The sequence below is a fragment of the Rhinoraja longicauda genome, chromosome 16, assembly GCF_053455715.1.
Source record: "Rhinoraja longicauda isolate Sanriku21f chromosome 16, sRhiLon1.1, whole genome shotgun sequence".
Lineage (NCBI taxonomy): Eukaryota > Metazoa > Chordata > Chondrichthyes > Rajiformes > Arhynchobatidae > Rhinoraja > Rhinoraja longicauda.
The window spans coordinates 11,995,791-12,021,990 of NC_135968.1; the positions used below are offsets into that span (position 1 = coordinate 11,995,791).

General features: G+C 45.0%; 1 protein-coding gene across 28 annotated transcripts in view; it reads right to left on the bottom strand.

Moving 5' to 3' along the window:
- Positions 1-26,200, bottom strand: part of ank3b (ankyrin 3b) — a 515,038-nt gene that overhangs the window by 305,382 nt on the left and 183,456 nt on the right. For 26 of the 28 annotated variants that reach the window (XM_078413236.1, XM_078413209.1, XM_078413233.1 and 23 more), the window contains exon 1: positions 13,202-13,372. The exons of the other annotated variants lie outside the window; for them this stretch is intronic. In XM_078413236.1, coding sequence (XP_078269362.1) covers positions 13,202-13,312 — 111 coding nt within the window. In that variant the 5' untranslated portion in view covers positions 13,313-13,372. Of the gene's footprint in view, positions 1-13,201; positions 13,373-26,200 lie in introns of those variants that run through there. 28 annotated transcript variants of the gene reach the window in all.

Here is a 26,200-nt window from a genome sequence, read left to right on the forward strand (position 1 = left end):
CCACAAGCTGCTGCCAACTTGCAACTGCCTGATTTGCCTCAGGTAAATTTCACTATCTCCGCCTCGGCATCCTAATCCAAAAAATTCTAAACTAAAGGATATAATCATCACATGTGCTCATGTCCTCTGAAATTTAGTTACATTTCACAATTAAATATTTGTTTCACAATCACTAATGTTATAAAATATATTGGATTCCAGCCCAAACCGAGTGAGGCACAAAAAATCGAGTTGGAAGAAATCCAAAGGACCACTTAGAAGTGGCTTGGCTGAAGAAATAGTGTCTTCCTTCCTTACTCCTTATTTTAGGAAGGAGTATTTTCACAAGTTATAGGAGTAGAATTAGGCCATTCGGCCTATCGAGCCCACTCCGTCATTCAATCGTGGCTGATCTCCGTCTCCTACTCCCATTTTCCTGCTTTCTCCCCATAACTCTTGACACCGTACTAATCAAGAATTTGCCTTAGAAATATCCACTGACTTGGCCTCGACAGCCCTCTGTGGCAATGAGTTCCACAGATTAACTACCGTCTGACTAAAGAAGTTCCTCCTCAACCCCTTTCCAAAAGAGCGCCCTTTAATTCTGAGGCTATGACCTCTGGTCCTAGACTCTCCCACCAGTGGACACATCCTCTCCACATCCACTCTATCTGTGCCTTTCATTATTCTGTAAGTTTCAATGAGGTCCCCCCTCAACTCCAGCGAGTACAGGCCCAGTGCTGTCAAACGCTCATCATTTGCCAACCCACTCATTCCTGGGATCATTCTTGCAAACCTCCTCTGGACCCTCTGCAGAGCCAGCACACCCGTCCTCAGATATGGAGCCCAAATCTGTTCACAGTACTCCAAATGCGGCCTGACCAGCGCCTTATGGAGCTTCAGCATTCAGGATGAAGTGCATATTTGTGCAGTTTGATTGCTCAAGTGGAAACACACCATGCATCTGTTCTGCAGCTCCACAGTGTCGGTGAACTACCGACGTGACTTAATTTAATTTAGTTTAGAGATACAACGAGGATACAGGCCCTTCGGCCCACCGAATCCGCGACAACCAGTGATCCTCGCACTTTGGGTGGAAATGTTTTGAAGATGGGGACACAAGGAACTGCAGATGCTGGTTTACAACAACAAAAAAGACACAAATGCTGGGATAACTCAGTGGGCAGGCAGCATCTCTGGAGAACATGGAGAGGTGATGTTTCGGGACGGGATGGGGGGCCAGAGTTAGAGGCGCTGCAAGACTGACAGGAGGCTGTGGCTGCAGAGTTTTCTTCAATTGTGCAGCAGCTGTGGGCTTGCGGAACATGATCCTGGAGGTATATACGTGTAATCTTCCAGGCAACCTCCCAGTTCCAAAGATCCTACTTACTCAAGACCTCCAGCAGCACAGTCTCTCACCTTCACATTCTAGTAAAAAAAACAAATACTCTTCATTGAAATTTCAGGTTGGGATCCTTCCTCAGACCAATTACTTGCTTTTCTGCTTTTTCTGCTAATGCCATGCTTTGTCCTGCCTCTCCCTTTTTCCAGCTTTCTTCTCCCATCCCCTTTCTCTCTCCATCCTCTCCTCCTTCCCAGTTCTCTGACCAGTCTTACTGTCTCCGACTGTTTTCTTTGTTGTTACCTTCTCCCAACTAACAATGATTTATTCTACATTTTCCTTGATCTACATCTAGAGCGGCACGGTGGCGCAGCGGTAGAGTTGCTGCCTTACAGCAAATGCAGCGCCGGAGACTCAGGTTCGATCCTGACTACGGGCGCCTTCTGTACGGAGTTTGTACGTTCTCCCCGTGACCCGCGTGGGTTTTCTCCGAGATCTTCGGTTTCCTCCCAAACTCCAAAGACGTACAGGTACGTAGGTTAATTGACTGGGTAAATGTCAAAATTGTCCCTAGTGTGTGTAGGATAGTGTTAGTGTGCGGGGATCGCTGGGCGGCGTGGACTCGGTGGGCCGAAGGGCCTGTTTCCGAGCTGTATCTCTAAATCTAAAATCTACATTCCCTTTGTCCTGTTTTCACACCTTACACTTCCTTATCTATCTACCTCCCACTCCCCTGACATCAGTCTGAAGAAGGGTCTCGACCCAAAATGTCACCCATTCCTTCTCTCTAGAGATGCTGCTTGTCCCGCTGAGTTACTCCAGCATTTTGTGTCTATCTTCGATTTAAACAAGCATCTGCAGTTCCTTCAAACACATAGATAGATTCTTGATCAGTACAGGTGTCAGGGGTTATGGGGAGAAGGCAGGAGAATGGGATTAGGAGGGAGAGATAGATCAGCCATGATTGAATGGTGGAGTAGACTTGATGGGCGGAATGGCCTAATTTTGCCCCTATCACTGATGAACCTCCTACAATCTGTCTAAAGAAGGGTCTCGACTCAAAACATCACCTATCCATGTTCTCCAGAGATGCTGCCGGACCTGCTGAGTTACTCCAGTACTTTGAGTCTTTTTTTGTAAACCAGCATCAGCAGTTCTTTGTTTTTCCAAATGCACCTATTTACAGTACTTGCTTGGATGGCTCTTCATTGATGGTCTGTTTATCCTCGTTTCTTTTTTTAAAAAGAGAACATTTTCAAAGATAATTAAGAAAAGATATGCTGAAGACCTCCTCGAGCAGTTGAAGGTGTGTCCAGAAGGTAATGCGGGAAGAATTGCAGCTCTCTGACGCAGGTGCAGCACAGAGTAATGTTTCAAAGTGAATCTGTGCAATTTTTTCCAATCCAAGGCAGAATTTTGACTGGAAGCGGAATCCTTTTTTCCTCGAGCTGGCTCAGCAGTATTCTGTTCCAGGAACATTTTACACCTTGTTATAGAAGTTAAATTCTCTGACACACTCCCTCTCACATAAACAGAGTGGCAAAACAAAAGAATTTGCAACCACAACAGAGACCTAATAAAGATTACCAGTGCCAAATAATTAGAGTGTGTGTGTGTGCGTGTGTGTGTGTGTGTGTGTGTGTGTGTGTGTGTGTTTCTGTGTGTATGTTTGTGTGCGTATGTGTGTGTGTATGTGTGCGTGTGTGTTTCTGTGTGTGTGTTTGTGTGTGTGTGTTTGTGTGTGTGTGTTTGCGTGTGTGTGTTTGCGTGTGGGTGTTTCTGTGTGTGTGTGTGTGTTTCTGTGTGAGTGTGTTTCTGTGTGAGTGTGTGTGTTTCTGTGTGTGTGTGTGTGTGTGTGTGTGTTTCTGTGTGAGTGTGTTTCTGTGTGAGTGTGTGTGTGTGTGTGTTTCTGTGTGTGTGTTTCAATGTGTGTGTGTGTGTGTGTGTGTGTGTGTGTGTGTGTGTGTGTGTGTGCGTGCGCGTGTGTTTCAATGTGTGTGTGTGTGTGTTTGTGTTTCTGTGTGTGTGTGTGTGTTTGTGCTTCTGTGTGTGTGTTTGTATGTGTGTGTGTGTGTGTGTGTGTGTGTGTGTGTGTGTGTGTGTGTTTGCGTTTCTGTGTGTGCGTGCATGCGTGCACATGCATGTGCGTGTGCACATGTGTGTGCACGCGCACGTGTGCACGTGTGTATGTGCATAATATATTTAGTAGCTATTCCACAGAGTGGCTAACAGGCAGATGCACCACACAATGTTTTATATCTGCAATGATATTATGATCATCGTAGCAAGATCTTCATGGACCTAATGTTTCCTTTGCATTTCACTGAATAAAATTAGATTACCAAACTGACTGTGTTGACCTGTCCAAAACGATAATAAACCTATTGTACGTTTAAGTCTGAAGAAGGGTCCCCACCAGAAACGCCACCGATCCATGTTCTCCAGGGATGCTGCCTGACCCACTGACTTTCTTCAGCACTTTGTGTTTATTTTTTTGTAAACCATCATCTGCAGTTCCTTGTTTCTAGATAATGAACTTTATTTGTACTCTGAAAACATTCAGTAGGAGAAATGGAGTGAAGAGAATAAAGCTTATCAGTTCCAAATAAGATTTCATTGTCATCAAAAAAAATTTAACTCGACAAGATGATTGTTGTATGTAATGTTTCAATTTACAACAGAGAACTTCATCCTCTATAAGAAACAGTCTATGCCTAGTTTTGTAATGAATAAATTCTACATTTTTGACGGATTTAATTAAAATTTACAACACCTACGCAGTTTTGTGTCAATCAAAGTCCTCCCCGTCACACTGCTGAATGGCTTATAAATAAAACAAAAAGTACCACATCAGGGCAGAAAGTGTCACATCAGGACAGGGTAAAATAAATTGAAAATCTAAATTGAAAATCTAAAATAAATTAGTGTTTTGCCGAGAAATTAGTGTTTAGTGTTTAGTCTCATTACCGAGAAGAGGGCAGGGTTGAGCTGGCTAGAACTCTATTCCTTGGAGCGCAGGAGGATGAGGGGTGATCTTCTAGAGGTGTCCAAAATCATGAGAGGAATACTCACACTAATCACAAAATCATGAGAGGAATACTCTGAAGAAGGGTCTCGACCCGAAACTTCACCCATTCCTTCTCTCCCGAGATGCTGCCTGACCCCGCTGAGTTACTCCAGCATTTTGTGTCTACCATGAGAGGAATACATCGGGTGAACGCACAGAGTGGTTTAATGAGAAACAATTACTGCAATTCAGGTAATGCAGCAGTTGGTAAGTATTTTGGATAGTTTCGGTAAGCCTCCTTGGTGGGACATTTTGTTTGGAGGTCTCAGTTCAAGGCTTCCCACTGGTGTGGTCCCCGCCTCAAGAATATGGATCCTTCCAATACCTTGCCTGGAGTTGGACTCTCAGTCGCATATCAGTGTCCCAGCTCTCAATAAATAAGTCGTCATAAGGTCATAAGGAATAGGAGTAGAATTAGGCCATTCGGCCCATCAAGTCTACTCTGCCATTCAATCATGGCTGATCTATCTCTCCCTCCTAACCCCATTCTTCTGCCTTCTCCCCATAACCTCTGACACCTGTACTAATCAAGAATCTATCTGTCTCTGCCTTAAAAATATCCAATGACTTGGCCTCCACAGATTCACCACCCGAAGTTTCACATTACATGGTGAATAAAGGCATGTGTAATTAAAAAATCTTCACATTATTTTTCCTTTCATTGAACCAAATGTTAGTTGAGGCCATATGCCCATCCTTAGGCTTTTTTAATCATCTGCATCACCTCACATGCAATGATCAACATATTAAGCCAGCAGCTTATGAAATAAGGACAAGGGGTTCTCTCCAAAGAATGGGCAAGAGGAACTCGGGAAATATGAAAGATGTAGCTTGCTGTGCTTTTTATTCCAATAAGATCAGTGATTGAAATATTAAAAATTGTAAAATACCTTATGGAATTAATGTCTGGACCTGTTTTAAATAATCCCAATCCAGTGCCGCAGGGGTAGAGTTGCTGCCCTACAGCGCTGACTACGGGCGCTGTCTGCAGGTTAATTGGCTTGGTGTATGTGCGAATGGTCCCTAGTGTGTGTAGGATGGTGTTAATGTGCGGGGATCGCTGGTCGGTGCGGACCCGGTGGGCCGAAGGGCCTGTTTCCACGCTGTATCTCTAAACTAAATAAAAATCTGTCCCCGATCTCTCTTCTTCCCGGAAAATATCCAATTAACATGACACACTTTGATTTTCAGGGCCAACGCCATTCGTCTTTTTAAAAAAATCAGTTCTGCTTATGACCCATGGTCGGTCGGTCGCCTTCTTCAGTGTTTTAAACCTGAATAACATTGGCTTTGTTTATTTTCCTTCCTACGTTCTTATCTCATCCATCAGTATGGGAGGATTGGAAGACACAGGAGGGTCGGGTGGGTGGCACAGTGGTGCAGCGGTAGAGTTGCTGCCTGACAGCACCAGAGAGCCAGGTTCAAACCTGACCTCAGGTGCTGCCTGCATGGAATTTATACATTCTCCCCGTGACCTGTGAGCTTTTTCGCCGGGTGCTCCAGTTTCCTCCCGCATTCCAAAGGCGTACAGGTTTCTTGGCTTCTTTTGTTAGAAATTATTACAAATTTATTAAAAAGATGTAAATTACCCAGTCCTTGCCTCTCCATTAAAATGCATTGATTTATTTTTCCCACTCAAGGGCAGACCTGGGCAAGTGGTGGGGAATTGCTCCCTGTTTGCATAATGCTGCTGGAAACCCCGACGAGTCCAACATCAGATCACAGTCATAAAGTTGCCAAAAAAAGTTGCATACTTCCATGTTGATAGGGATGTCCAAACATAGCAGCACTCAACATTGGTAAACGCGGGCAGTCGTCTGAGAACTTGGCACTTCCCAACCAACTTCATCCAAAAGTAACGTGAAGGCTAAAATTCTAGAGCAAGCCCAGGAACTCAAAGAATTTGGCACATGTGTGTACAGATCTCTGAAGGTGGCAGGATAGTAAGAGGATTAATAGATGCATATGGGATCTTGAGCTTTATAAATACAAGATTGAGCGCAAATCAAGCAGGACAGGATCTATATAGTGAATGGTATAAGAAAATAACTGCAGATGCTGGTACAAATCGATTTATTCACAAAATGCTGGAGTAACTCAGCAGGTCAGGCAGCATCTCGGGAGAGAAGAAATGGGCATTCCTTCTCTCCCGAGATGCTGCCTGACCTGCTGAGTTACTCCAGCATTTTGTATATAGTGAATGGTATGGCTCTGGGTAGTGTGGTAGAGCAGAGGGCTCTAGGAGTGCCGGTGCATAGTTTACTGATGATGGAGTCGCAGGTAGATCGGGTGGTCAAAAAGGCTATTGGCATATTGGCCTTCATCAGCCAGAGTATTGGGTATAGAAGTTGGTAGGCCATGCTGCAGTTGCATAAGACGTTGATGAGGCCACATTTAGAGCATTGTGTTCAGTTCTGGGCACTGTGTTATAGGAAAGATGTTGTCAAGCTGGAAAAGGTACAGAGAAGATTTACGAGGAGTTTGCCAGGACTAGAGGGTCTGAGCTACAGGCAGAGGTTGAGTAGGCTGGGACTCTATTCCTTGGAGTGCAGGAGGATGAGGGGGTGATCTTATAGAGGTGTATAAGCTCTTGAGAGGAATAGATTGGGTAGACACACAGTGTTTTGCCCAGAATAGGTGAATCGAGGACCAGAGGACATAGGTTTAAAGTGAAGAGGAAAAGATATAACAGGAATCTGAGGGTAACTTTTTCACACAAAAGATGGTGGATTTATGGAACAAACTGCCAGAGGAGGTAGTTGAGGCAGGGACTATCCCAAGATTTAATAAGCAATTAGACAGACACATGGATAGGTCAGATTTGGAGTGATATAGACCAAATGCTGGCACGTGGGACTAGTGTAGCTGGGGCATGTTGGCCGGTGTGGGCAAGTTGGGCTGAAGTTTCCACACTGTATCACTCTATGACTCTATGACAAGGGAGTCTTCTGGAAAGTCTTTACTAAACACTGGTTCAGCCTTAACTGGGGTAGTGCATTTCAGGAACAGTGTAAAAGTCTTGGAGAGTATGATATAAAAATTTACTCAAATGGTGCAAAGAATGAGGGACTTCAGCTACCTGAGATAGTTGGAGAAATTGAAGTTATCTTCAAAGCAGATAAAGCTATAGAGAGATTTGATAGAAGTGCTTAAAATTATGAGTGTCTGTTCAATGTAAATAAAATGTTCCTATTAGCATGTCAAGCACCAAAGAACACCCATTAACAAAATATAAATAGAAAGTGCTGGGAAAACTCAAGTTTGACAGCATCTGCAGATAAAGAAACATGCTTGATGTTTCGGGTCAAAGCCCTTTACAAGAAATACTGGAAATACTTTAACCTAACGAAAGGTCATCCATCCATCTATAACAGTAACTCTTGTTTCTGTTTCAGTGGATATTTTTAAGGCAGAGATAGACAAATTCTTGATTAGGACGGGTGTCAAGGGTTATGGGGAGAAGGCGGGCAAATGGGATTAGGAGGCAGAGATCAGCCTTGATTGAACGATGGAGTGAACTTGATGGGCGAATGGCCTAATTCTACTCCTATAACTTGTGAACTTGTTCCCCTGTCTTGCTGAGAATTTTCAGCTTTTTTAAAGATTTTTACTTCAGATCTTTGGCATCTATTTTTTTAAAAAAACATTTTCAAACCTGTCTATGGGGAGTTAGCACATTCCCCCTGTGAATGCTTGGGTTTCCTCCCACATCCCAAAGATGTGCAGGTTTGTAGATTCATTGGTCTCTGTAAGTTGCCCTTGGTGTGCAGGGAGGGAGTGAATGCGAAAATGGGATAACATAGAACTAGGTGATCGATGGTCGACATGGACTCGATGGGTTGAAGGGCTTGTTTCCATGCTATATCTCTAAACTAAACTAATGTACCTTCAGGCATTGCTTATAAAAAATTAGCAAAGGTTCAACAGGCCGAAGTGCCTGCATTTGTGCTGTAATAATTCCATAATTCTGTCACCAATTTGAAATCTCAGAAAACTACAGGTTCATAAAATTAAATATATTTTCCATGTCAATGTCTAAACATTGCTTCAGTCAACTACAACAGTCATGGGAACAATCAACACTGATCATTAAATGAATATTAATCTAATATTCAATCATTAATAAAAACAAAAATTCTGTTTAAAAACAATTCTGACATTTTAACATCAAATAAAATGCTGAAAACACATGAAAGCACTGGACATTATTTGAAAATTATTGCAATAAGCATGTAAACTTGGCTTCCATCGCTAAGTATATTCTTAACAGGATTGGCTTGGCCTCATCAATCAGATTCCAACTTTGGTGTCTAAGTAGTCATAAAAGGCCAGTTAGCACTGTTGAATTGAAAATATTGAAAGGTAATGACATGGAAACAGGCCCTTCTGCCCATCAGGTCAATGCCAACCAGCCATCACTCGTTCACACGAGTTCTATGTTATCCCACTTTCTCACAAACTGCTGACACACTGGGGGCAATGTACAGAAACCAATTAACCTACAAGCCCGTACGTCTTTGGGATGTGGGAGGAAACCGGAGAATGGGCAAACTCAACACAGATGGCAGTTTTTCCACACAGATGGCAGAATGTCCAAACATGGCAGCACTGAACATTGGTAGTCATCTGAGAACTTCCGACTGCCCAACCAGCTTCACCCAAAAGTAATGCTATGGCTAAAATCGACGTAGGAGATACCAGCAGCACCACTTACCCACTATTTTTGCCACTACTTTCCATTTTTGTCTGAAAGGTTGTTCCCTTTGCAGTAATCCAATAGACAACAATGGGATGTACTCAAGCTAAGCAAAAACTTTATATTACTGCATGTTTTAATTAATTTAGTTAATTTATTACTGCATGTTTTAATTTAGTTTAGTTTAGTTTAGATATACAGGGTGGAAACAGGCCCTTCAGTCCACCGAGTCCGCGTTGATCAGCGATCCCCACATACTAACACTATCCTCCACATATTATAGACAATTTACAATCATACCTAGCCAATTAACATACAAACTTGTTCGTATTTGGAGTGTGGGAGGAAACCAGAGATCCCGGAGAAAACCTACACAAGTCAAGGGGACAACATTCTCTGCCTCAGAAGGCAGTGGAGGCCGATTCTCTGAATACATTCAAGAGAGAGCTGGATAGAGCTCTCAAGGATAGCGGAGTCAGGGGGGTACGGGGAGAAGGCAGGAACAGGGTACTGATTGAGAATGATCAGCCATGATCACATTGAATGGCGGTGCTGGCTCGAAGGGCCGAATGGCCTCCTCCTGCACCTATTGTCTATTGTCTATTGTCTAACATACAAGCTCCGTACAGACAGCACCCCTCATCAGGATCGAACCCGGGTCTCTGGCACTGTAAGCAACATTACCGATGGGCCACCGTGCCGCCCACATTAGTTCTTCAACAGCAAAACATTCACTCACCTTCAGTACTTACACACAAGGAACGAAGGAATATAGATCACGTGCAGGCGGAAGAGATTAGTATACCTTGGCATCATGTTCAGTGTGAACATTGTGGACCTTTGTGCCTGATCCTGTGCTGAAACTCTATTCTATGTTTAGCAGATGACATAGTATGGGAGATAAAAACGTGCAATGGTACAGATAGACAATAGACAATAGACAATAGGTGCAGGAGTAGGCCATTCAGCCCTTCGAGCCAGCACCGCCATTCAATGCGATCATGGCTGATCACTCTCAATCAGTACCCCGTTCCTGGCCCTCTATGTGTCTATGCAGCAGATAACAATGGCAACTGAATATGCAATACATGAGAAGCAAGGATGCTACTGTATATATTTCTCATGTCGACAAATTAGTGTAGAAGGTCTTCGACAGGAACAGCACACTAGAGTGGAGTGTTCGCATTCCATAAATACTGAAAATGCACCAAGAATCAAAAGGTTCTCGTTCTAGTCAATCAATGACTCTTAAATCTCTTGATTAGTGCAGGCATCAGGGGTTATGGGGAGAAGGCAGGAGAACGGGGTTGGGAGGGCAAGATAGATCAGCCATGATTGAATGGCGGAGTAGACTTTTAGTTTAGTCCAAGTTCGTTTAGAGATGCAGCGCAGAAACAGGCCAAATCCACGCCGACCAGCGATCCCCGCACACTAACGCTATCCTACACACACGAGGGACTAATTACAATTTTACCAAGCCAATTAGCCTACAAACCTGTACGTCTTTTGGAATGTGGAAGGAAACCAGAGCTCCCAGAGAAACCCACGCAGGTCACGGGGAGAACGTACAAACTTTGTACAGACAACACCGGTGGTCAGGATCAAACCCTGGTCTCTGGCGCTGTAAGAAAGCAACTCTAACGGTGCACCGTCTTGATGGGCAGAATGGCCTTGTTCTGCTCCTATAACTTATGAACTAACTTATGAACTAACTTGTGGCTCCTATTGTAAGTTTTACCCCCAAAAAAACGGTTACACAAAAATGGTAGTACCTTTATTCTCATGTTCAGCTTAAATGAGAGTCCTATTAATAATTGTTCAGAGCAGTTTGTTCTCATCTAGACTGCCTTCCTACAAACAGTTCTCCCATGCGTGCTGGCCGACATGGAACACGTAGCAACAGTTCGTCACGTGAAAAGACAAAGAGCACAAGAACACCGGACCTCTTCCAACTCTGCATCAACTCCTATCCAAATCAATATGCAGCCAAGTCCACACATTGCACGCCCCTAAGGCTAAAAATAAGGCTGGATTTGTTCTGGCAGTCCAAAAGCCCATGACAGCGCAAAGAACAGTGTAAATCCCCTGAACCAACATCGCTGGCATCCATGTACAGCAACCGCGCTACAAAATACATAAGTTCAGAAGGGAGTGTTTTTGGATTCAGCCATGACCTCTAACAACAGGACCCGAGAACCTACACTGAAATCTTTACCCTCCTGACCACTTTCGCATTTCAATGGAGCACAGGCCTGAAGTGCATCAGGAAGTCACGCTTAAACACAGTTTACATTTAGAAAGAAACAGGCACACATCCTCAGATCTGAGAGGCCTCAGTCGTTCTGGAATACCTCAGAAATGACCAGTGCTGAGGTTGTATAAGGCGCTGGTCAGGCCGCATTTGGAGTACAGTGGGCGAATTTGGACCCCATATCTGAGAAAGGATGTGCTGGCTCTGGAGAGTGTCCAGAGGAGGTTTACATGAATGATTCCAGGAATGAGTGGGTTGGCACATGATGAGCGTTTGACAGCACTGGGCCTGTACTCGCTGGAGTTTCGAAGGTTGAGGGGGGACCTCATTGAAACGTACAGAATAATGAAAGGCGTAGATAGAGTGGATGTGGAAAGGATGTTTCCACTGGTGGGAGAGTCTAGGACCAGAGGTCATAGCCTCAGAATTAAAGGGCGCTCTTAGAAAGGTGAGGAGGAACTTCTTTAGTCAGAGGGCAGTCAATCTGTGGAACTCATTGCCACAGAGGGCTGTGGAGGCCATTTTTTAAGGCAGAGATAGACAAATTCCTGATTGGAACGGGTGTCAAGGGTTATGGGGAGAAGGCAGGAAAATGGGATTGGGAGGCGGAGAGATGAGCCATTATTGAATGGCAGAGTGGACTCGATGGGCCGAATGGCCTAATTCTACTCCTACAACTTGTGAACTTGTACCCTTATAACTACACAAAAGACATCAGCTGTTCCTCCTCACTGCGAATGTGACTGTGACTTGGACGGACAAGGTGAGAGGACGAGGGTTGACACTGAAGAGGGATGGAGGCAAGGGCACCTTCTTGCAGGCTTCTTGGACATTATATATATATATATCTGTGTGTCGTTCAGTGCTGGCAGCACCACTGTTTGGATAAAATCCCTAACCACCTGATAAGGGGATAAGAAGAGTTGTGACAAAGCAGTGTGGGGAGATGCAACCCAAGTTCCTATTCCGTGCATAATACATCAAACATAATGGGCATATCTAATTCAGTCGATGCAACTTAGTTAATAGATATCCAGTGTTCAAAATCTAATTAGGATTTTTCTTCTGCTAAAATATAACACCAAACTACGGAGGCTGCTAATGATGTGCTGAGGCTGAGAATTATGATGATATATTTAAAAAAACATGGCAATCTAATACATCCTTCTGACAATAGAAACAAAAGTCAAATTACAAAGCTGCAAAATCCACTGCATGGCCACATAATCATTATGGGAATGGATGGGTTAAGGTCACACAGAACACAATGTGTCTACTGCTAATTATCTCCTAAAAATAGAAGAACCCTGTTCAAAATGAGGGCAGCAAAGCAAACGGTTACATCTCTAACTCGGTATTCATTGTTCTCCTTGTGTGAGGTTTTTCCATGTGCACATGCTAAAGGGACACTATTCCACGTCTGGTCCAGATATAATTTAATTGACTTAAACACGGATCACGGTTCGACGATGAGACATTTGCAATTTTTTGGTAATCCCACGGCATCGATTGAAGCCAGTTTCAAAAACCTAGCAGAGACGACCACAAAAAAAAGATAATATTCGCAGCACCAAATGGCTCCCGTTTCAGTGGAATTAAAACCCACCCTAGATGCTGGCTCCCTCCTTCCCGAAAAAGCACATCCCACACCAACACTGCAGTCCACAATGAGGGACAGAGGCAGATTCCCTGCACAAAACACAAAACATTTGCAGCAAATGGAAATTAACCCGCAGGAAACATTTGTATCAGGTAGTGCTTGCGTGCAGAAGCCTCCACTTTAACAGTGAATCTTTCATTTGCCGTGCTCCATGTATTGGAATTAGAACAATGAACGTGTCAATGGGGTAAAATCTGCCGAGGTACCTTTCTCTTTCGATCCCGTGGGCGTTTTCTGTGTTTCTTGACTACTTTCTCGTCCTCGGTCACAAGTTCCAATTCCCGGTTCTTCTTGAGATGGGAGGCAGCGTGAGCCATCCCCGAATGTGTATCACCTCCGACCAGATATGACGGCTCGGGAAAGGTACGATCCTTGGCAACCTGCACAACCACCGTCTCAGCAATTGTTTCTCCTCTCCTCTCCTCCCTCCCTCCCTCCTCCCTCCCTCTCTCTCTCTCTCCCTGCTTCAAATCGCTGCAGAGAATTAAAAATTGTGGAAGGTGGCGATCACGAGGAAAGTGCAGTCGGTTGTGACAGGTTTTAGCTTCATTTTCCCCCATCGGCGTCTGCACCTCGAGAAGGAGAGAAATCTTTGCCCCGTGCACCCTGTCTGGAGTATTAATATAGTGAGGAAGCCAGCTGGGATAGTGAAAGCAGCATCACGGATACATCTCCTGCCACCAGCTGGAAGCGCCTAAATGACTTCAGTGAAGGGGGTGGGGGGGGGGTGGATGCGGAGGATCGATTGCAGTCAGGGTACAGGTTAAATACCGAGAGCTGTACGAACGCGCTCATGTATAATCGTTGCCACCGTCATATTTTTTTTACAACCTGGCAATTCCCATCGTCTCACACAAACAGTTTTATTTTTGTCTCTAACCGGGCCGGGCAGGCATCAGGAGATACGTCGGACCTGCGCTACATTGGACACACTGCTGGTGCAAGCAAGAGGCAGGGGGGAAAAAAGACATTCAATTTACACATTTGCCCACAGGCCGAGCGTTTTGGAGTCACGGAATGGGGAGGGGGGTTGGGGGGGTTTAAGGGGTTGGGGGGAACCAGGGGTCCCAGGTCAGTCAGGTTATCCGCACCTTGCCCTCGTCGGGCACATTCCACTGACATATTTTAAGACATTGCTCGTGTTAGCCGAGGCAGAGCTACTCCCCTTTTTGGGAATTGGTCTTTACTGTGTACTGCATGACAGATCTAAATATGTAATCGCCGTCGCTCGCAGTACAGTCACTACAGTTGTAAGGGCCGTCCCCTGGGCTAGTCTCAATTCACTTTGTTTGACAAGGAGGAGAGAGAGAGAGAGAAGGAAAAAATAATCCCTCATTTCCCCAACACGGACTGAGTCTGTTTTAACCTCCCTTTCTGAGGCACACGGAGATTCAATCATTTGATTGTGTTTTTTTTTTTGCCACCTGCGCTCTTGGTGCTACAGACTGCAGCCTCTGAATATTCATGATGGGTGGGGGAGAGAGAGAGGGAGAGGGAGAGAGGGAGAGGGAGAGAGGGAGAGGGAGAGAGGGAGAGGGAGAGAGGGAGAAGAGGGGGGGGAGAGAGGGAGAGAGAGAGGGGGGGGGAGAGAGGGAGAGGGGAGAGAGGGAGAGGGGGGGGGAGAGAGGGAGAAGGGAGAGAGGGAGAGGGGGGGGGAGAGAGGGGGGGGGAAGAGAGAGAGAGAGAGAGAGAGAGAGAGAGAGAGAGAGAGAGAGAGAGGAGAGAGAGAGAGAGAGAGAGAGAGAGAGAGAGAGAGAGAGAGAGAGAGAGAGAGAGAGAGAGAGAGATGAGAGAGAGAGAGAGAGAGAGAGAGAGAGAGAGAGAGAGAAGAGAGAGAGAGAAAGAGAGAGAAAGAAGAGAGAGAAAGAGAGAGAAAGAGAGAGAAAGAGAGAGAAGAGAGAGAGAGAGAGAGAGAGAGAGAGAGAGATGAGAGAGGAGAGAGAGAGAGAGAGAAATACCCAGAAGTGAGTATACGGCAAGAGCATAGTAACATCCAAAACTATAGATAGAAAATGGAGTTTTCCCCTCGGAATAATAAAACCCATGTCGTACCAGATATTACAGGGGGCAGGTCTGCAAGCTGACTATATCCGCCATTGGAAGCGAGTAGCAATGAATAAATATCCCTCAAGTCAGAAATATAATGAAAAGGCTATTGTTAGGTGCGAAAGAAAAATCAGCTATGAATAGCTTACGGAACCGAATCATTGTTGAGATTGATTGTTTTTGTTACTGGATAGAAGGGCAATGTAAATTGTGTTGTTCGACAAGTCTTTATTAAAAAGGGGGATTTTTTTGGAAAAGGCGTGATCAGGAGCTAATGGAGGTGTGCCCACGGGGCTGGGATTCCTCATTTACACCTCATGCGGTATTCGGTTTATGTAGGAGAGGGGTTTTATCCCCTCCTCCAGTTTGGCTGCATCAGCTTCTGTAGCCCGGTCCATTCCACTGGTTCAGCGCAAGTGTGGGCACATTCTTGCTAAAGATGGGGAGTGAAAGAGCATTAAAAAAAAGAGATTACAATGGCCACTGATAGCGTTTGGAGAAATTGTGTGTCGGGTATCAGCTAAGTCGTTCCCTATCTCTCCTTCCCTTGATCTGAATCACATCAGTGATAGTCAGCACCCCCTACTCCCATCTCTTGGAAGAGTCGCATCAATTCAGTGCGAGTAGTTTATACGCATCATCTGTACCTAATCTATTCCAGTTTCCTTGAAGTGAACGTAGATAAAATGAAAAGCCAATTAGGTGACTGGGCGACAGAATTGGTGAATCCGGGTTTTGTACCTGCCATTTAAGTGGCCCAACGCACTCCAATCAAAACCGATACCTGCGGATTTAACGCCGACCTGCTCGGGATTGATGGATGCCAGGCGCTGAAATGGAACCAAGCCAGCTCATTTCTGCGTTTGTAGTTTAGTCCGGTCTTATTTTTAAATCAAAATTAGTAGAATGAATCCCAGCCAGAGAGTAGCGATCAAGTAATCAGGATCGATCGCTAAGTTACAATGTCTCTGACAACTCTGCCATCGTCGGCCTCATCACGGGCGACGAGGACAGGGCGTACAGAGAACTGATCAAGGAGTGTGTGGACTGGTGCCAGCGGAACTGCCTTCAACCAGGGAGATGGTGGTAGATTTCCGCAGGCGCAGCCAGGTCCCACCGATACCGGTGAACATCCAGGGAATGGACATCGAGAGGGTGGATTCTTATAAGTACCTGGGTGTCTACCTCAACAATAAACTGGACTGGACTGAAAACACTGATGCACTATACAGAAAGGGCCAGAGCAGACTTTATCTGCTCAGGAGACTCAGGTCCTTTGGAGCACAGGGGGCACTCCTAAGGACCTTCTACAACACGGTGGTGGCATCGGCCATCTTCTATGGAGTGGTCTGCTGGAGCAGCAGCATCTCAGCGGCGGAAGGGAAGAGACTCGACAAGCTGGTCAGGCAGGCCGGCTCTGTCCTGGGTTGCCCCCTCGACAGTGCAGGTGGTGGGAGAGAGGAGGATGATGGCAAAGCTAACATCGCTGCTGGACAACGACTCCCACCCCCTGCAGGACACTGTCACTGCACTGAGTAGCTCCTTCAGTGACAGACTCCTTCACCCCAAGTGCGTGAAGGAGAGATATAGGAGGTCCTTCCTTCCCGCTGCTGTGAGACTGCACAACCAGCACTGCTCCCAGCAGACGAGTCAACAATAACAGCTAAGAACACTCAGAAAAACTGATGACAATTTAATTTATGTATCTTTTATTTATAATGAATGATCTCGCTCTCTTGCTATCCACTTTGCTGCTGTAACACTGTAAATTTCCCCGGTGTGGGACGAATAAAGGAATATATTATCATTATTATAAGTACTTGTACGCTAAAGGTTGGCCCATGATATGTGTGCTGTGCAAGTCCAATAATTACGTAATGTGTGCAGAGCACTACTGGTGGCATGTACTCCCTCAGTCAATCAACATCTGAATAACTTTGGGCCAGCACAGTGGCGTAGCGGTAGAGTTGCTGCCTTCCAGTGCTAGAGACCCAGGTTCGATCCTGACTACGGGTGCTCGTTCTCCCCGTGATCTGCGTGGGTTTTCTCCGCAATCTTCGGTTTCCTCCCACACTCCAAAGATGTGCAGGTCTGTAGGTTAATTGGCCTGGTAATAAATGTAAAACTGTCCCCAGTGTGTGTCGGGCAATATTAATGTGCGGGCAAAATGTGTCGGAAAGAACTGCAGATGCTGGTTTAAATTGAAGGTAGACACAAAATGCTGGAGTAACTCAGCGGGACAGGCAGCATCTCTGGAGAGAAGGAATGGGTGACGTTTTGGGTCGAGACCCTTCTTCAGACTTACGTCTGAATGAATTATGTATTGGTGTGCGGGGATCGCTGGTCGGTGCGGATTCGGTGGGCCGAAGAGCCTGTTTCCGCGCTGTATCTCTAAACTAAACTAAACTCAACTCAACTGCACTCCATTCAATCGTTTCAAGCATAAAGGCATCTCCAGGAACAAGTTGTTCACATACGAGTTGTTCAAATATTAAGACCCCTAACTTCAGTCACATAGATGAGATTGAAAAATAGTTCTTCGAAAAATTGAGAACACAACTCTAGCACAGTAGCTGATAGGGTACTTCAAAAGAAGACCAATCCTGACCAGCAGCTTCCCCTATCCATTCCCTTCACAGATGCTGCCTGACCCGCTGAGTTACTCCAGCAGTCAGCGTCATGCTTGGGGTACTTCCTATTGTTTGTATTTTATCTCACACTTATCACAAAGTTGAGTTACAACGAAACTTACCGAAAAGTGAAAGGCCTGGATAGAGTGGATGTGGAGAGGATGTGGCCACTCGTGGTGGGAGAGTCTAGTACCAGAGGCCACAGCCTTAGAATAAAAGGACGTACCTTTGGAAAGGAGAGGAGGAGAAATTTATTTTATCAGAGGGTGGTGAATCTGTGGAATTCATTGCCAAAGAAGGATGTGGAGGCCAAGTCAATGGATATTTTTAAGGTGGAGATTGATAGATTGGTGATTAGTGCGGGTGTCAGAGGCTAAGGGGAGAAGGCTTGAGAATACGGTTGAGAGGGAAAGATAGATCAACCATGATTGATTGGCGGAGTAGACTTGATGGGCAAAATGGCATCATTCTGCTCCTGCAACATATGAATATTTGACACATTTCATGTGACATTCAGTTTAAAACACGTGGTAAATTGTACTGGGGAAGAAATGCTTCCTCCTGCATGATCACTTCAGCCATGGCCATGCTCAAAGGAATGGTCACCAACACTGGCTTTGCCTGGTAACCTCATCACCACCATCCCAACAATCAAACATATGAACAGGTGGAGAGCAAAACCATCCAAACCATCCAAAAACAACAAAGCTTCTCTTTTTAGAATCCCCTCTGATTTTTCACTTGGGTTGCTCAAACCAGTGCCCAGAGCACTGATCGCAATCCCCTTAGTCGACAGGAGCTTACCCGAAGGTCGGTGGGAACTCGCTCGAAGGCTCGGCAGTCGGTGGGATCGGGAACCCGGCCAAAGGCTTGCAGATGGCGTAACCAGGAGGGAGCTGGAGAAGTCGTGCACGAGGGGCAAATGGCCGGTGGGAGGGTGAACCGGGGTAAAGCCTCCAGCGCCTTCAAGGCCGGCTGCCAGAGGCCCTCCCGGGACACAAAGATAGCCAGGCGAGGAGAGGAGAGGGACACCGGTTCACGGGGAACTGCTCCAGCGCACCGAGCGCGCGGGCCGACCGGACGCTGAATAACGGCGCCAATAATGTCGGCGCCCGCATGTGTATTATATGCAAAATGAATTTCACTGTGCGGCTGCATATGTGACAAATAACGCACCATTGACTATTTTATTGGGAAAGGGATAAAACTTGGAGATAAGGCAATGGGGAACTGATGAATTTATGAAAAAGAATACATTGCAAGGTTGCAGAGAAAATAAGGAAAGGTAATGTGATAGACGGGATGTTCTTATTGAGAGCCAGTGTGGCCCCAGTGGGCAAAAGGCCTGCCTCTCTATCGTATTAAATGAGGAAATGTTATATGATCACTAGACCAAGTGGACCCGTTGGGCCCAAACCTCTCCTGCATTGGTGCAGCACCCTCCTACCCCCCTCCCTCCCCTCCCCCTCTGCTCCCCACTTCCCCTTCCCCCTCTCCATCCCCCTCAACCCCCTTTATCCACCCTCCAGGGGGCAGAACCAGGGGCCACAGTCTTAGAATAAAGGGGAGGCCATTTAAAACTGAGGTGAGAAAAAAACGTTTTCACCCAGAGAGTTGTGAATTTGTGGAATTCTCTGCCACAGAGGGCAGTGGAAGTGACAGTGTCCTGGGGCTGGCACAGAGGCGACAGGACAGTTGGCCTCTTCCTCTGCTGTCAGGAAACAACGAAAAACATGAAATATTAATGCCTACAGAGCATTGAATTCCATTAAAGTTACTGGCCTCATGAAAATCAATGATTCCCCAAGAAAGGAACACAAGATATCGGCCTAGATTATGCAGCTGTAATGTTGGCAAGGCTATCAGTTTTCACCACCATTTCAATATGAAATAGAAAAACCGAGCAAGGGTATTTTGACTATTATTTCATCTGGTGCAATATATACCTGTTATCTGTTTCATTAAAAAAAAGATATTGCGATCTCCAAAACACGCAAGTAAACTTGCTATTTAAATTGGCTTCAGATGTACAGAGGCATAACTCCTGAAACCATTCCCTCTCCTTTGCTTCAGCTTTATAGACAATACACAATAGACAATAGGTGCAGGAGGAGGCCATTCGGCCCTTCGAGCCAGCATCGCCATTCAATGTGATCATGGCTGATCATGCTCAATCAGTACCCCGTTCCTGCCTTCTCCCCATACCCCCTGACTCCGCTATCCTTAAGAGCTCTATCTAGCTCCCTGTTGAAGCTTTCTCCATCACAATCGAGAGAGATTATTTTATGGATGCATTGGTTATTTTTTAAATAGTCGGGTTATAAATAGTGCTGAAAATATCACTTTGTTACACAAGTTGTGAGTTATTAATTTTTTTTAAAGTTATCATTATTAATTAGCAGGTTCTTTGGCATTTTATTTGTAATTCCCCTCACGTAAATATTTCAAAATATAATCTGAATTACAATATATTTTATATATTATAATATTATATATAATATATTATATAATATTACATATTACCACATATTTACTATATATATTTTTTAGATTTTAGATTTAGATTTAGATTCTACAGCGCGGAAACAGGCCCTTTCGGCCCACCGAGTCCGCGCCGCCCAGCGATCCCCGCACATTAACACTATCCTACACACACCCGGGACAATTTTTACATTTACCCCGTCAATTAACCTACAAACCTGCACGTCTTTGGAGTGTGGGAGGAAACCGAAGATCTCGGAGAAAACCCACGCAGGTCACGGGGAGAACGTACAAACTCCATACAGACGGCGCCCGTAGTCAGGATCGAACCTGAGTCTCCGGCGCTGCATTCGCTGTAAGGCAGCAACTCTACCGCTGCGCCACAATATATTTTATATATATATATATATATATATATAGATGTACACGAATTGCTGGAGTAACTCAGCTGGACAGGCAGGATCTCTGGAGAGAGGGAATGGGTGATGTTTTGGGTCCAGGCCCTTCTTCAGACCCGATCCGAAAAGCGACCTATTTTGTCTCTATCTTCGGTATAAACCAGCATCTGCAGTTCCTTCCTATATATACTTATTTGTATATATATATATATATGTACACATATACACACAATATACTACAATATATTTCAAATCAATTCATTTACATTCCAGCTGCATAATGAAATATATGCAGGATTCTCTCACTTCCCTCTCTCCTGACTCTCAGTCTGAAGAAGGGTCTCGACCTGAAACATCACCCATTTTTTCTATCCAGAGATGCTGCCTGTCCCACCGAGTTACTCCAGAATTTTGTGTCTATCTTCAGTGCAAACAAGCACCTGCAGTTCCTTCCTACACCATGGCCCCCAGTAGCACCTGATTTCTTCCTACCCGTCACAGGATGGCCTTAACACCCAGGCCTCAAACTTAATCAGGTCTGCAACGCTGTTAATGGAAGGTGCGTAGAAACAAAGAACTGCGGGTGCTGGTTTATGCCAAAGATGGATACAAAGCGCTGGAGTAACTCAGCAGGTCAAGCAGCATCACTGGAGGAAAAGGACAGGTGACGTTTCGGATGGAGACCCTTGGCTGCAGGAATATAGTAAGAAGACGTGCACGGTAAGTGGGACCAAGCAAAACCCTGGCCATTCAATCAATGTTGTTTTAGATTACACCCTACTATACATTGGGAAACATTGTGCTTCACGTGGTTGCAAGGTTAATCTTATCCACTCGGTCCACCACCTTCCGTGGCCTCAAGATAACGCAAACCATTTCAAACCCAATGGAGTTTAGTCATTTGCTGCACTGCAGGAAGCACAGCAGACAATTTACATGTTACAAAAGATGTGTTAGGCTGAAAAGTTAAGAGAAAAACAGGGTGGTATGTTTCTGGAATGAGCTGTTAGAGACAAGTGGTTGGGACAAGTATTAAGACAACATTAAAAAGACATTTGGACAGGCACGTGGATATGGGAGGATCTGAAAGATATGGGTCAAAGGCGGGCAAATGGGACGAGCTGACATAGGCATTTTAGTTGGCATGGACGTTGGGCTGAAGGGACTGCCTGAATGGCTCGATGTGTGACAATGATAGACCGAACACAGGCTCTGAGTCAGAGCTAGACAAATTTTTGCTTAGAACGGGTGACGGGTGTCAAGGATTATGGGGAGAAGGCAGGAAAATGGGATCAGGGAGGCAGAGATCTGCCATGATTGAATGGCAGAGTAGACTCGATGGGCCAAATGGCCTAATTCTACTCCGATAACGTGAACTTGTGAAGATGAGGAGGGCATTTCTTGTGTCCTGTCAATCATTGCCATTCAGTGTGGAAGCAGGCCCTTCAGCCCACTTCGCCCATGCTAACCAAGATGCCCATGTAAGCTAAATGAGAGTTCTTGTGACCATCTGATCATCTCGCGGCAGCAGGAACACTGCTAAACAAACTGCACTTGAAACTGTATAAACTAAATTATAAACCACTAATTAAAAAAATAGATGAGGACTTGAAGAAATGGATGAATCTTCCAATTACTTGGTCGCGGGCCTTTCATCGCCCGGTTCGGCCGCGAGACGTTTCAGCGCCCGGTGCGGGGACTGTGCGGGTCGGTCGGGGACGAGCTGTCTGTCCGTGGGCGTGGGGAAGAGAGTGGAAGTTTTGTTGCCTCCATCACAGTGAGGGGGTGTTTGGAGTCACTGTGATGGACGTTTGTGTTGGGGTCGTGTGTCTTGTGTTCTTTTTTTTTTCTATGACTGCTATGTAGTTTCGTTCGGTACTTCGGTACCGAACGACAAATAAAGCTCTGTTATAGGGAGAGTGAACTGTATTAAGATGAATATTTTTCCGAGGATACAGTATTTATTTCAAACTGGCTTGTAGTTTTTTTGTAAACAAAATTACTCAAAAAAACACCTGCACTTCTAAATTAGTCAGGCACCAGATCTAAAAAAAGTTTCCATTCATTTTTTCACTAAGTCCCCAGAGCTAGTCACAAATATGAATGGGCAAGGAAGATGAATAAAAAAAACAAAATGGAAATTATTTTTTACTATGCTGCAGAACATACTTCTTTGCAGGAAATATTGAATAGTCTTCCAGTTTACAAAACCCATTGGAGGAATTTGCAAAACTCAAGCTTGCAAAACTAAAACTAAAGGTTAAGAATTACACCCAACTCTAGACACATGGCCGTAACCTACTTAACATCAATACCATTCAACTATGTGTTATAGAAATGGTGTAAGCAGGAGGTAGCCATTTGGGGCATGGAGTCCATGTTTGCTCCTGACAGAACAATATTAATATCTGAGATAGACACAAAAATCATCCTACCACAACCAGGGAGCTGTGCTGAACTACTATCTACACCTCTTTGGTGACCCTTGGACTATCCTTGATCGGACTTTGCTGGCTTTACCTTGCACTAAACGTTATTCCCTCATCATGTATCTATGCATTGTAAATGGATCAATTGTAATCATGTATTGTTTTTTCCGCTGACTGGTTAGCACGCAACAAAAGCTTTTCACAGTACCTTGGTACAATAAACTAATTGTACTGAACGGACCTGAAAAAGCTGGAGTAACTCAGCGGGTCAAGCAGCATCTCTGGAGATGAGGGATAGGGGGTTTTTTTGGGTCGAGATTCTTATTCAGACTGAGGGTCAGGGGAGAGGGAACCGATAGATATGAAAAGGAACATAGAACAAATTAATGAAAGATATGCAAAATGACAGATTAAATCCAGCAGCGATGGAGCCCAGGTCCATTGCTGGCTGTGGGGAAGGTGATAACGAGTAATACAAACAGTGAAACTCTGCAGGACGACAGTGAAACTAGTACTGCGACTAGGGTGGGGGAGAGATGGAGGGAGTTGCATCTACAACTCCTTGCAATATCTTGAGGTCTTGGGCAGTTGACAAACCAAGCTGCTGATAGAATGTTTTCTACGGTACATCTATAAAAATTTAGATTTTAGATTTTTTGATTTTTTTAGATTTAGATTTAGAGATACCGCGCGGAAACAGGCCCTTCGGCCCACCGGGTCCGCGCCGCCCAGCGACCCCCGCACATTAACACTATCCTACACACACGAGGGACATTTTTGTTTTACATTTGCTCAGCCAATTAACCTACATACCTTTACGTCTTTGGAGTGTGGGAGGAAACCGAAGATCTCGGAGAAAACCCACGCAGGTCACGGGGAGAACGTACAAACTCCGTACCAGACGGCGCCGGTAGTCAGGATCAAACCTGAGTCTCCGGCGCTGCATTCGCTGTAAGGCAGCAACTCTACCGCTGCGCCACCGTGCCGCATTTTTGGCAAGAGTTGTTAGAGACATGCCAAATTTCCTTAGTATTGTCAAAACGTAGAGGCATTGGGGTGCTTTCTTCAAGATTCAAGATTCAAGATTCAAGATAGCTTTATTTGTCATCCAATATTGGACGAAATTCAGTCACCCACAGTCCAACAATAAAAGCATTAAATAAGCATTAAAATTACACAACCCCAAAAAACTCCCAAAACACAGTCCAACAATAAAAGCATTAAATAGGCATTCAAATTACACAACCCCAAAAACCCCCAAAACACAGCCCAACAATAAAAGCATTAAATATGCATTCAGATTACACAACCCCAAAACCCCCAAAAACACAGTCCAACAATAAAAGCATTAAATAGGCATTCAAATTACCCAACCCCAAATCTTAGCCTGAGCATCATTGTGGTTGTACCAGGATAAATTATTGGTGATATTTATGCGCAGGAACTCGAAGCTTTTGACCATCTCCACTTCAGCACCATTGACGATGACACCACCCCATTCCTTCAATTCAATGATTAGCCCCTTCATCTTGCTGACATTGAGGGGGAAGTTGTTAACATAGAAACATAGACAATAGGTGCAGGAGAAGGCCATTCGGCCCTTCGAGCCAGCACCGCCATTCAATGTGATCATGACTGATCATCCAAAATCAGTACCCCGTTCCGGCTTTTTCTCCATATCCCCTGTTGTCTTGACGCCATGTTACTAAGGTCTCTACCTCCTCCCTGTACCCTGTCTTGTCATTGATCTGGTCCACCTCGGAAATATCTTTCCACAGGTGTTGATTGACCTGCTAATTTGTCGAGCATATTCTATTTCTATTCCATAAATTCAACATCGACCCTGTTTCCAATCTGTTTTCCCTCTCCCCTGACTCTCAGTGTGAAGAAGGGTCTTGACACAAAACGTCACCTATTCCTTTTCTCCAGAGATGTTGCCCGACCCACTGAGTTACTCCGGCACTTTGTGTCAATATTCAGCATCCACTGTGTTTAGAAGCTAAGAAAAATAATACAGCTTTAAAGATAGATAATAGACTGGCACTGTTCACTTCACAAAGCACAAGTCAGGAAAGTGGTGGTACACTTTCCATGTGTCTGGATGTGTGCACGTTCAACAACACTGGAGATGTTTGTCAAACGTTGGCAGATGGTACACAATGTGCAGTTTGGAAGGATCAATGAAAAAGCAAATTGTTGTTTAGATGGAGCGCATCTACAGAATGTTGTGATACAATGGGATCTGCCAAAGAGCAAACCTATAAGTATAGCAAATAATTAGGAACATTGGTCTTTCGTACAAGGGATGTCGAGAATAAACTAGAGAAGTTTCGATCCAAGTTTACAAGGTGCTGGTGAGGCTTTAGCTAGAGTGCTGCGTGCTGCTTTGTACTCCACAGCGACGTCGTGAGGGCTGGGAATCTGCACCACAAAGTTTTGTCTAGTTTAGTTTAATTTAGGGACACAATATGGAAATAGGCCCTTCTGCTTATCGCGTCCACACTGACCATCGATCACCCGATCACAGTAGCTCTACGCTATCCTACTTCTCATCCACTCCTGACACAGTTGGGGAAAGTTACAGAGGTAACATACTTCGATTTATTCACAAAATGCTGGAGTAACACAGCAGGTCAGGCAGCATCTCAGGAGAGAAGGAATGGGTGACGTTTCGGGTCGAGATCCTTCTTCAGACTGAGGTGCTGCCTGACCTGCTGAGTTACTCCAGCATTTTGTGAATAAATCCCTTCGATTTGTACCAGCATCTGCAGTTATTTTCTTACACTAACATAGTTCTATGTTATCTTACATCTCGTCCACTCCTGTCACAGTCAGGGAAAATTACGGAGGTAAATTAACCTACAAAACACATCTGGGATGTGGGAGCAACCGGAGGAAACCCACGCGGTCACGGGGAGAACGTGCGGACTCCGCACAGATGGCGCCAGAGGTCAGGATCGAACCCGGGTCTCCGACGCTGTGAAGCAGCAGCTCTACCAGCTGCACCACTGTGCCGCCCCAAAGTTGAGACCTCAGTACCAATGGCATTGTGCTCTCTTACTTGCGACATGCTGCTGACGTGGCAGCTGAAACACAAGTTCAAAAGTTATAAGAGTAGAATTGTGTCGATGCTGATGCTGGTTTAAACCGAAGATAGACACAAAAAGCTGGAGTAACTCAGCAGGACAGGCAGCATCTCCGGAGAAAAGGAATGGGTGATG